General features: G+C 40.2%; 1 protein-coding gene across 1 annotated transcript; it reads left to right on the forward strand.

The window, feature by feature from the left end:
• Nucleotides 1–2,149: 2,149 nt before the first annotated feature.
• Nucleotides 2,150–7,515, forward strand: chrna3 (cholinergic receptor, nicotinic, alpha 3; the record flags this gene model as incomplete). The annotated part of the gene is made up of 5 exons (XM_079216790.1): nt 2,150–2,314; nt 4,187–4,231; nt 5,694–5,803; nt 6,065–7,271; nt 7,387–7,515. 5 exons carry the CDS (start codon nt 2,150–2,152, stop codon nt 7,513–7,515), a joined length of 1,656 nt encoding a protein of 551 aa, XP_079072916.1.
• Between the last annotated feature and the right edge of the window lie 5,730 nt (nt 7,516–13,245).

The following is a 13,245-nucleotide window of genomic DNA, read 5'->3' on the forward strand; positions in this document are numbered from 1 at the left end:
CTCGATGGAAGGTCCCATAAATCACGTCAGCAGCCTTTTGTCATTAGTCTCCAATAAGATATGCATGGAAGCATTGTCCTTGAGAATTGCCCAGCCACATAAGGAAGCATTAATTAGTTTCCAACAAAGATCTACCATAATATAGTTCCCAAAAATGTGAGAGTTTCCGATCCCAAGTTTTTTTATATACAGGATAGCCTTTGTGGCATGGGATGTATAGCTAAATGAACCTCAGCCTAATGTAAACAACCTAAGTTTCATTGTGCGGCTGTCCGGAAGAATGAAGGTCAAATGAATATGTATTGCTACCTCTATGTGATGTAATATCCCATAGGGGTGATTCTCTTTTCACTTGTCCCACTCAAAGGAGTTGAAAGTGCAGGGTCAGACACCAAACAGCGACTCTGGTGCTGAAAGTGATTTATTTATTGTGTGAGGGCACTTCAGCAGGGTGGGTGTTTGCTGAAAGGCACTTGGACCTCCCCTTCATCCAGCTGAAGGACAGGACTGTCAAACCACTGGAACAGTCTGCTGACTAAAGGAAAGAAAAGTCCTTCTCTGAACAGACAATAAAGAAAGAACAATAGAAGGGGGCTTACCAGCAGACATTTTTATAAAAGAATAAACACACACACACAGGATGTTGTCTGAACCAAAATCAATTTAAAATCATTCAGTCAATCAAGATAAATTATGTCATGCTGAAGGCCACACAAACCCCAACCAAGTAGCACACATGCTGTGGCTATTGATCTTGTTTGAGGTATTGAAGGTGATTTAATAAGATGTCTGCTATGGGAGGAACTATGTGTGAATTCAACCTGGGTCCGTCTGAGTAATATTTATTAATAGTTTGACAGCTCAGCTGATCTCCTTCTTATAGACTGATTGATTATATCTGATTGACAGCCCACACACTTTCATCATTCAAATGCTGCTAAATCATGATTGGCAAACGTAACATCCCTTTTTTTTCAACAGAGCCTCGCCCACTTCAGGTCCGTGAGATTACATAAATACAAACGTAAAGGTAAACCGAAATATGAAATACAATAAATATTGAAATCTCTTATGTAAAATAATCACAATCTTTACTAACTTTGGCAGAAAAAAACATGTTCATGTTAGGATCTCTTCTTGGTTAGAACCTGATGGAGAAAATGTGATGTTAGGATTTGTATACAATGACTTTATTGTCTCTTACAACCTCCTTACAAAAAGTGCGTACATGTTTTTCCAATTCCAAGAATTAAAGAAAAACTGTACAGACACATTGAGTTCTGGGAAACTGAAGCAACGAGTCAAAATCCACCAGAGGGATGATGTGTCGCCTGTTGTGAACACGAGGTGAACAAATGTGCACCCCTGACCAGTTTTATCCTTGTTTTGTCAGATTAGGTCGCTATAGGTTGCACTTTTTTTTTGCAGTGCAGTGTGCCTCCTATCAGTGACCGTGTACTCCGGGTTGCTCTGCCTCCCTCTCTCTGCTCTCTCTGTAACTGCGGACGCGCTTTCACTCTTCTCCTCCTGTCAGCTCCCCAGTGCGCTGCTGCTGCCGCTGACCCTGGATACAACTCAGATTTGTCATTTCAAACAGGATGAAAGCCAATTTTTGCTTCATTGTGCTTGTCCTTGTGTTTCTTCTTCGACGTGAGTAATGAGCTACTATTAACACGTCATACTTGTTGCTGTACATACATGTGTTTAACAATAATTGCCACAATTAATGATGGAGGCTACCAGTATAGAATTATCAATTGAAAATAGGTACTGAAATAACCTCATGTGTGAAATATGCTCACGTTCAAATCTATATAAGACAAACATTCTGGCAAGTGATGAATGAAACATTTGGGCTGTTGTTAATTCAGAGATGCATGCATTTGTATTGGTGCAAATAATTATTCTTCACACTGAAGAAAACATCAAAATAAATCAGACCAACACAGCATGATTGAAGGTAACGCTCTGAGATTACAAATACAATGTTTATTATTCAATCAGTGTCCTGAAATAGGTTAATATGAAGGCATACGTTGCTCCCCTGGTTTGACCATTAACAAACAATTATCTTGGCTCTAAGTCCCCTTGTAACAAAGCCGTATAGACTACTGTATAAGCTACTAAACCACATTGCAGTGACATATCTATGTCTGACAATCTGCTCTTTTCAGGAGGCTCCTGTTCAGAAGCAGAGCACAAGCTCTTCTCTGTGATATTCTCCAGCTACAACCAGTACATACGACCGGTGGAGAATGTGACCGACCCAGTCGTTGTGCAGTTCGAGGTGTCCATGTCACAGCTGGTCAAAGTGGTAAGTGCTGATGTCTCTTGCTCGTGTGAGTTACGGGCTGCTGTACTTCACCACAATCAGACATCTATCACACAGCTTAATGATCATGACCGGAGTGAAAAACAACAAGGAATTACATGTGGAGGGTTTGTGGACTTTGGGCAACAAAGTTTCAGAGAAGGGGACTATTGAGATGCCTTGAGACACCTGAGATACTCCCTGCTATCGTGCATGCCAGCCCCTGGGTTAGAATCCTGAGGAGGGCATTACTCGATCAAAGAAGGGGCAGTGTGGCTGTTTGTCTGGCCAAGACAAGATGGCGAATGTCATCTGTCTGAGTCCCTCAGTTTAGGCAGTCTCTATCACTCAATCACTGCCACTTCAGATGAGCACCTCTGGATTTAACAGGAGTTTCACCAGATTGTGTTGACTGCAGACTGGCGGAGCAGACAGACTCAGACCTGGAGCCGATGTTGATAATTAAGCAAAGAGCCTTGCGTTGGAGAGGGAGGACAGCTTCTTTACAAAATTAACAGCCTTGTTCTCTATCACATCAGTCTCCCTGCTTGTGCTGAATAACAAGAGGAGGTCATCAGCTCTTTTATTTGAGGCATTTGAATGAAATTAACAACCTTTAGAAATACTGTAAATAAATAAACTATAGCAAGGATACTTGTTTATCTTAGTTTAGCATACATATTGAAAGTGTTTCCCAATCTTTTCCCCAAACTATATCAGCCAATAGTAAGCAATTATATTAAGGTATATGTCACTATGCAGTAGCCTTTACAGAAGGTCTGTTCGAGACAGTAATGGATAATATTAAGGGTCTGCCACATTGTGGGCCATCTAAATCGGTTTACTTTGCCTATTGCCCACAGACAATGGTTTATCTCAAGAGCTAGATAAGAATTGAAGACCTATCTGGATCTAGATTCGTCAAAGAGACAAAGTATATGTTGTTATATTCTCCTTAACTCAGTTGCTGTGGCAGGCTGCGGTGCTCCCCGTGTTGATGGATGACCATAATATCCGCACACCTGGTGCTCCGAAAGAAAGATACAATTGGTGTTGCTCACCCTACACCGATTACAACCGGGCTAAATGAGCTCATTTAGACAGATGTGGTTTAGTCACAATCAGGGAACATAATACCATAGGCTCCGTGCTTGTGGGTTCAGGTGGCAGTGTGGTATCAGAAACTGTACTTTAAAGAAATTCAGCTTTTTCAGTTTCTTGTAAGAGTTTGACGATAAGATTAAAACCACCCTAATGTCTGTCTGTCCATTAAATATAAAGTTAGAGCAAAGAGACTGGCTCTTTCCAAAGGTAACACAATCCCACAATCCACCTACCAGCAATTTCTAAAGCTCACACATGTTATTGTGTTATCTTATTTCTTATTTAAAAACCCAAGTGATTAAAAAATCATGCAGCCAGAGAAGCGATATTGAAGCTTTAATTGTACATACTAGGGGCAAGAACACACTAAATTCTAAATTGTATTTATCTTAATCTCCTTTGTGTCCTGCACTCTGATTTGATGATAAGATACAGATACATGTGCCTTAGCTATCAGGGTACTATAAAGTCACTAGTCTCCCAAAGATAGTCCAGTTAAGCTTGTCCCACGGCCTGTTAAAGTTAGGGCTTTGCTGTGACCTCTTGGCTCCAGCTGTCATGTTGGTTATGCCTCAGGCGTGGAGGACCCAGGTGCGCCTCTCTTAATCATCTTGTCCGGCATACGCAGAGGTCTGACCCCGTGGAAAGCACACAATCCAATGATCCTCACCGCCGAATTGGACAATCGCCTGTGACAGTGTTCTTCCTTTTTTAATTCTAAGATGTTAGCATGTATTGTTTTTTTCATTATCAATTCTGCTCTGTTTTCAGGATGAAATCAATCAGATCATGGAGACAAATCTGTGGCTGAGACATGTAAGTTTATGGCGCATGACTGTGCAAATGGACCTTGAGCAAGGACATCAAGTATGGATCCAGCCTCCTGTCATACATGATTCTTCGGGGCTGGACTGACAGGTTGAATTATTCATGGAAGGAAGCTCTTGAAGCACATTGATCCTTCTAGTCCTATTTTTTTTTTAAAATAAAACCAAATCCTACAAACCAATTCCACTGGGATTTTGTAGTCAACTTTGGAATGTTTTATTTTTTTAAACAATTTGACTGTGGTCTGGAATTCATATCATACTTGTCCATAATATTCCTTCTGACAGTGTGACAGAAATCTCTAAGCAACACACCGAACCTGACAGATTTAACTGATTTAAACTCAATTGTATTTCATAATCATGCACAAAAAAAATCAAGCCGTGCATGCTGTATGGTTTGATTGTTTTGTCGTTTCCCACATAATGTCCCTGCTGCAATGATGCATAGTGCAGTGAACCAGATCTGAATCAAATGAAGCAGGGCAGGCCTCCAAGTCCTACATTACAGTTGCTGAGCAAATACACATTTTCCATGTTGCTAAAGGGGCGAGCTGTAATTGCTCTTTGGTGCTAAGAGCTGAAGCACCGTTTCACTTATTTTGATGTTTGTTGTTTTGGAGTCTCTCTATGCACTGACCGTCCAAATGTTAAGATACACACTGTACATACTTCCTGTTTCTACGTTAAATCGGTTTCTAACTAAAACCATTACAGCTCTCTGATGTTGCTTTCTTGTTGCTTTATGAGTCATGAGTTTAAAAGTCTCATAAGCATCTCTTGCTGTCCTCAAGAGAGGGTCAAAAACAGTAGCCAAAAGGTCCATAAAACACACTGTAAACTGTGCTCCATTATGTCTCCTCTCAGACTGCACACCGTGTAAAGTCAGTTTATATGCCACAGTGGAAGATGATGACCTCTCAACATTTTACAAGAGAATGTGTTTAAAATCAGTCAGAGAAGATTTGTACAGTAAAAGATAATCACCAGAATAAAACAACTGGTACCTTCTTGCTATTATTTCAGTTTTGTAGCTTTATAAAGCCGTCAACAACAACAACAACCTTGTTTTGTTTAAACTGCCTGGAAATAAATAATGCACTTGTCTCAACTGTGCTTGCAGATGTGGCCTCCTGGCACTTGTTAGGGTTTGTTTTGAAGGGACGCTCAGGGAATGCCTTGTCGGCCGGTCTATCACTTTGTATTGCCATGACATTTGTTACAGGCATTGATTGTCCCCAGAGGATGCATTCTAATGATTTTGGTGATCCTCTGATATTTCCTTTAGCACCAGCACAAGGTTGAGATTTGCGGTTTTGAGGGAAATTTCTCAACAACTATTGGATGGAATAGAATGATATTTTAAGATCCCTTAAGTTTTCATCACTGTAATTTTTCTGACTTTTTGTTTTTTGTTTTAATGTGTTAATCTTTTTGTTTTTGTTTTTTAGATCTGGAATGACTACAAACTCAGATGGAATCCAAAGGATTTTGGAGGCGTGGAGTTTATCCGAGTGCCATCCAACAGGATATGGAAGCCAGACATTGTGCTCTACAACAAGTGAGCGTAACAACAAACTCACAAATGGCTCAAAATCTCTAGTGATTGTTGAGTGCATTTAAGATACAGCATTGCCGGACAATGGCAAGCTATCATTAACCAGTTCTCATTTTGCATGGGTCATTTGTAGTTTGCATATTCTTATAAGGAACATCTCAGGGTGCCATTTAATGAAATCATATATTTCGATTGATATCTTCATCTTTCTTTATTTTCTCTCTCTCTCTCTCTCTCTCTCTCTCTCTCTCTCTCTCTCTACAGTGCAGTCGGAGATTTTCAGGTTGATGACAAAACGAAGGCCCTCCTTCGTTACAATGGTGATGTCACTTGGATCCCTCCTGCCATATTCAAGAGCTCATGCAAGATTGACGTCACTTACTTCCCCTTCGACTATCAAAACTGCACCATGAAGTTCGGCTCCTGGACGTACGACAAGGCCAAGATCGATCTGGTGCTTATTGGCTCAAACATCAACCTCAAGGACTTCTGGGAGAGCGGCCAGTGGACGATCATTGATGCCCCTGGTTACAAACATGACATTAAGTACAACTGCTGCGAGGAAATCTACACGGATATTACTTACTCGTTGTACATCCGTCGTTTGCCACTTTTCTATACCATCAATATGATCATCCCCTGCCTCCTCATCTCCTTCCTCACCGTGCTCGTCTTCTACCTGCCGTCTGATTGCGGTGAAAAGATCACTCTGTGTATCTCCGTGCTGCTGTCTTTAACTGTCTTCCTCCTTGTCATAACAGAGACCATCCCCTCTACCTCGCTAGTCATTCCCCTGATTGGCGAGTACCTCCTCTTCACCATGATCTTTGTCACCCTCTCTATTGTGATCACAGTTTTTGTGTTGAACGTCCACTCCCGCACGCCAAAGACCCACACAATGCCCTGCTGGGTGCAAACTGTGTTCCTGGGGCTGCTGCCCAGGGTGATGTTCATGACGAGGCCAGAGAGGGACCCTGAGAAGGTGGCAGCGGCGGCAGCCGGCAATGTTCAGGCGGCGCACTCAAGGCCTCGTGTCGTTCATTCGTCAGGTACTTTTCAGAAGCAGCACAAACCTCAGGCCCTGTCCTGTAGCGTGGTGTCCGGCCTGACAAACCGCCAACGGCTTTTCAACAACACAGAGCTCTCAAACCTCAATAACTTAAGTGGAGACCCGGCCAAAGGTGCAGGCTCTGCGCTCTTGTGCTGTGAGGGCCGTTGCAACTGCTACTGGAACCAGAAAACCAGCCAACTGCCTACAGACTCCGGGGGAGGGAGCGGGGGACTGGGAGGTTTGGGGCCGCTGACTGGAGGCTGTGCTGTTGGGGTCGGAGCGGGGAGTCAGTGCTCCAGCACCGAGTCTCTGGAAGGAGGAATAATGTCCCTGTTGCCGCTCTCCCCTGAGATCCAGGAGGCCATTCACAGTGTCAAATACATAGCAGAGAATATGAGACTACAGAATGAAGCAAAGGAGGTGAGTGCTCGCAATCATACAACCTCGTTAACCATTGTAAACTTGTATAGGAGACCTACTTTGACAATGCCACCACATCATTAAAAAAAAAAATTTCATTGTGATCCTCTCACAGGTTCAGGATGACTGGAAGTACGTTGCCATGGTTATCGACAGAATCTTCCTCTGGGTTTTTGTCCTTGTGTGCATCCTGGGAACAGCTGGCCTCTTCATCCAACCTCTATTACTGTGGGACGACATTTGAATCAGTTTGATAAAGCAAATACTTCAATATTGTTTAACTGCACAGGAATTATTATACAGACAGAGGAAATACAGAGTTGATCCGAAATCAAGTAGAAACTATGACTGAGAACAGTTAAGTTACTGTGTCTTCACAGAGAGAGTAGACACTTTTTGTTTGAAGAAGTGGTTTAAAGACTCTACAATGCAGAGGACATTGTTAACAAACAATGGCAAAGACCATGGTGGTCATTTCATTGTTTACAAAGTAGTTATTCAAGAAATAGCAATATAATATACAATGATGGGCACAAAAGGAGGTCTGCACACTGTTGATCTCTAAATAAATAATGTATTTCTCTTTTTCTCTGCTTAAGACAACATTTCAATCTGTATCAGCATTCATTTCATATAGACGCAGTAATCAACTCGAATCATTGTCACCCGCTGGTCAGCAACTTTCTGTCCTGCAGTTAAGACATTTTTGTCTCGCAGCCGAGTAGCTTTGCCTGAATGTGCGCACATTTGCTCCCTCTTCTGAATATAATCATCAATGCCAAGGTCACACCTTTGCAATATCAATAATTTTGAAGAGTAAATGATAGAAACTGTTTAAATTTAGTGAATTGAAGCGCCTAATTTCACATTAAGTAAGAATGCACGTGCATTCACAAATGCAGCCATTGTGTCACCAGGAAGCTCTGTACTTTTTTCTTTAAATGTTTAGTCCACATTGAGGGCCATGCCAAAAATGTAAATGTGTTTATTGAGATAACAGAAGAAGAAAAAGACATTTAATATGTCTTTCTATGTTTCTGAGAACCAGGCATGGTGGTGGACCGTGTTCAAAGAGTGACATCATGTGGCAATGCTTTGCTACTACAAATGATAGCAAGGCCCTCTGGTTTTTGTAGAGGGATATGTCGCCCATTTTGTAATCATCTCGGTTGTAACGTATTCCCAAATGTAACGTTGTCTGTCAAGTTATACTAGTAGTCTATGTGTATAAGGCAACCCCATGAGAAAATGCAATCTACAAATTGTTTGACCTTGTATTTGCAATGCCCTGAAAGTATTCCATCTGCAAAGAAACAAACTATAAACACATTTCAGTTCTGTTTTAATCCCATATTTCTGTAAATAAATATTCTAAAGACATTATATACAAAGGTGTAAGGTGGACCTGTGTTGTATCTGCGGGATGTAGATGTAATTTCAAAGAGGCCACTGAAGCTCCGCATATTACTCTGTTCCACATCATCTGTGCCCGTTTGGAGCTTACTCTGCTTATTGAATCACAATCAATATAGAGAGCGAGTGATGAAGAACCTTATTGGATTTTTCTTCTTCTAACCCTCCTTTCTGACAAAAATAAAATGTTCTGCTCTTACTACGAGGGGTTTGCACTGCCTCTCAGTACCTCAGTGCTTCCACCGCAGGTTTGATGCTCTCAGTCAATAGGGTCAAATTCTCACATGTACTTAAAGACATATGGCCTATGGTTGCCTTTAATTTTGCTCCGGTTATAGATCAAATGGGCTGATGGAAATTTCACTTAAAGCACAATCTCCATGTTTGGTACTAGCAACTAAAATCACATCTCCGACATGTACTGTGTGTCTGGGTGTCCTGGCTTTGGCCTGTCACTGTCTGATTCTTATTATGCAACAAAAAATCTGAGCAGATGGCGAGCTATGTGATTACAAGAAAATCCAGCCCATATTTAATTGAATGCTGGCAGGGAAGCACAGACAGATACCAGCTCTCTGTCACATCTGTCTAATGAATTTAATTAAAGCTCACTCAGAACCCGTGTGTGGCTGATCTGCAGGAGGGCAGCAGATCTGCCGGACAGATAGCGTATGATGTACGAAATGAAGGAGCTTTGCAAGGTATCAGTGGAAATTTTAGATGTACTGGTTGCTCAGTAAACGCATGCATGAACAATGTTTAAATTTAGAACAAAAGTGTCTCAAGACACCACAGAATACACAGGAAGTGGCTCAGTATGGTTTTTGTTTTGGTTCGATTTTTATTTCAGTTCCCTGTGGGTGAACACATGATCGGTGCCTGTACAAGGTTTCACAAGGTGCTGTCTGTGGAGTCCATGGCTGTTACATTGCTTATAATCATGATCATAATCACCATCCTTCTGTGTGAGTACATTGACAAGTGATATGTTGGTTTAACTATTTAATTGTTTGTATGAAGAGAGAGGATTTATTTGCCTTCTTTTTCTTCAAGGTGCTCTCGGAAATCAGGTCACAAGCCAAACTAACACAAGCCACAAAACTAACGGTGAGCTTTCATTTAATTCATTAATCTGTGTGTTGTTTTCTCAATGTGATTGTAATAGCATTGCATGATTTATAAATGAAATGTCTGTCTCTGTTTTAACAACCCAATACAACAGATATTTTTCCTGCGAGGATTCTAGCCCATCAGAAAACTATCAGCGAGAACAGTGACCTTCATGTAACCTGCAGCACGTTTGGGTTTAAGCAAAAGACCATAGTTTATGTTTATTTATGTAATGGTGACTTTTGGATCAATAAAAAGATGCAGAAGCAAGATCAAGATGACACCACCTTCACCATACAAAGAGTTGGCCTTCGTGATAGTGGAAACTACAGCTGTGTTTTCTCCATAAGGAATTATTTGCTTCCCAAAATAGCCAAGAGAGGACACAATGTAATTCAGATTCTGGTTATATGTGAGTATTTACATCCATATATGAAAGCATGTCAACGTTATTTCTCTCCACTCATTTTGTCCTTCTTGCCTTTGCAGCCAATTATCTCCATGCAGATATTTCCATAGCTGGGCCTTCAACTGTCAGTGAGGGAGACAATGTTGCTTTCAGATGTACTGTTCCTGACACCCTGCAAACACTCGGCGAATGTCAACTCATCCACTCTTACCTGAGGAGGAATGAGAACATCATCCAAGTGCAAGCGTTCAATGTCACCCGGATGGAGGCAACTTTCCCCATCGAAGGCGCAGTCAACAGAGATTCGGGCAATTACAGCTGCGTGGTGCTGCCATCTAAATGCATTGAAGAGAAAACCCTCTCTGGAAATAACGCAGTGTTGCTCGAGGTCAAAGGTTAGCTGCTCATGGTTACAAAATGTAGTAGAAATATAGAACTATTGTTGTTTTCTGTTTGCTTTATATAGTGCTTCAATGTTAAAAGTCTTCTGAAACGTAGTGTGTTATTGCTCCCCAGTGAGTTTCGTCTTCCATGTGATCTTCTCTTGTGGAGTAATAACCATGATCTCATTGATGGGTCTGTCTCTTTGCTGGATGAACAAACAAATGAGCAGAGGGAAATCAAAAGGCAAGTTTGAGATATTTTGTAGTATGTAGAACTATCATTAAATTACATGAAAAAAGATCTAACTTATATTCTGCATGACACTCCCTTGTCTCACCAACCACACACCTTTTTATCTCATTTCAGCAGTCTACTCAGCTTCGTCCAAGTGAGTTTAACTTTTGACCCCTTCTCACTAATGCTGTTTGATGAATTAAAGAGCATTCCCAAAGTATGAGCAGAGAAGCAGATAGTAATTTGTTTAGTTTTTTATATGGAGGATGTTTACCATGAAATAAAATATACTGGGTACACAAGTGAATCTGCCACTAGTCTGCCAATGCTGAGTTGATTAAAGGGCTTGAATTGTGTGTTCTTACAGCACGGCGAGTCAGAGGGAAAATGCAGACAGGGTGGAGGAACAGGCAGAGGGAGAGGATGTGGAAGCACAAGACGGTATGTTGAAAATGGAATTACAGTAAAGGCATACTCTTGGGAGTTTGTAATGAAATAATCTATGATGTCATTTATAAATAAAGCATAGCTACATTCTGGTCTGTGTAAGTACAGCTATTCCTCTGCCTGGATTTAGACAAGATCAGGGACACCTTCATGTTGGTTTTTGCATTTTTTTTGAAGGGTTAAAAATCTTATTTTGCAAACTATCTCCTAACGAGGATCCAAACCTAAAATGCATGAAAGATCTTTGGTTTTACATGCATTCCATGTGGTAATCCTAATTCCTGAAGAAGATCTTCTCATAATTTGCTAATTCTGTTTTGTTAAAATAATTTTCATCATGATGTGTTTTAGGGTTATCGTGAAAGCAGTTTGTGACTTTCTTAAGAAAAGTGCAACAGTGCTAAACTACTAGGAATAATTGTTGATTAGAATGAAATATACGCAGATATAGATTTGTAATAGAAAACAATTAACCCATTTATTGTTCTCTGTTTTATACATTTTAAAAATATTGTTCAACTCAGGAGACTCTTTCAGCTTGGAGGAGGATGAAGAGTAAGAAACTTAAATTAATTTGAATGCAAATCATTATTTCAGCGTCATTTTTATATGATATCATATTTTAAACCACATGAGATATAATACTTTGCTTTGTTATTGACTGTTATTGAAATATCAATACAACATTTTCTCAGGTATCAGAATATTGTGGCTGCTGAGGGATCCACTAGCGGAGATGATTGTGACAGAGTGTACAGTGTGGCAGGTAAGAGATTTAGCTATTTTGTGCTATTACAGAAATATGTTTAAACTGAACATGTTAACGGTCATGGAGATGACGGATGAGAGGGATGATGGAGAGAGTGGCATTAATCAGATGTAGGTCAACTGACACATTTTTAGTGCTAAAGGTACTGTAATATGTATGATTATAGTGTAATATTCTCAGGACAGTTGGCAACGTTAGAATAAATTCACTCATGAAACATTTGGTCGTTGCTCTCACAAATAAGGCAATGTGGACAAAAAAGGAGAAAAGTGAAAATAATAAACCATGTCATTAAGTTATCAGCCTTGAAGGCATAACTTAGTATAATGCTGCTGGTCATTTCAGATGAGAACATTTTTCATCTTACAGGAAACCACATCTCCATTTGCAGCAGCACAGATACCTTATGTGAACAGCATTTTGTAGCATGCTCTCTGACTCAATAGAACTAATTCTGGCATCACATGTGGTAAACAGAAATAAAGTTGAACCAACAATAAATGTACTATCGTCTATAAAAACATTTGTCGCATGGCCTGCTTTGTAATCGAGAATTTCTCAACCACAGTTGATCCAAAAGTCGAAATTAAGGGCGTGTATGCAGTGTCCTCCAGAAGAGAAAAACTCAAGAAGACTCAAGTGCAGACGTGATTGTAATTAACTGAGATGCGTAGCCGGCACACCTGCCTGTGACACACTGCTGTTTTGTTCAGCCTGCGTTACATTTTGTGAGAGTAAGGAAATGTTAACATTGATAATTGATGAATTAAGTTGTTGTATGTGTCTGTGGTACTTCTGAACTTTACATTATCACATTATTACAGTCCACCTGAATAGCAGTATAGCAGGCATAGGATGACAAATGTCCTGATACAGTAACATCAACCTTTTTGTCTTACAGTCGGGTTGAATTCCCTTTTACTTGTTTAATGAAAAGAGTGGGTGTTGTAATGTTGATTGATTTTACTTCGTCGAATCTCTTCTCTTGCTCTTTGTTGTATCCATTGTTCAATGTAAATTACATTTAAGATGATATTACATTTTATGATAATATGTATTTTTAAAAAAGGAGATTTAATAAAGAATTCAGCAAAACAATATGATAATATTTCTTTCCATTTTAATAGAAGATTTGAAAAATATTGATAAAATATACACTCATTCGACTGATAGTAATGTCTGTTGTGATGTCATGAGAGGGAGTGTCA

This window comes from Taurulus bubalis (genome assembly GCF_910589615.1).
Source record: "Taurulus bubalis genome assembly, chromosome: 4".
Taxonomy (NCBI): Eukaryota; Metazoa; Chordata; class Actinopteri; order Perciformes; family Cottidae; genus Taurulus; species Taurulus bubalis.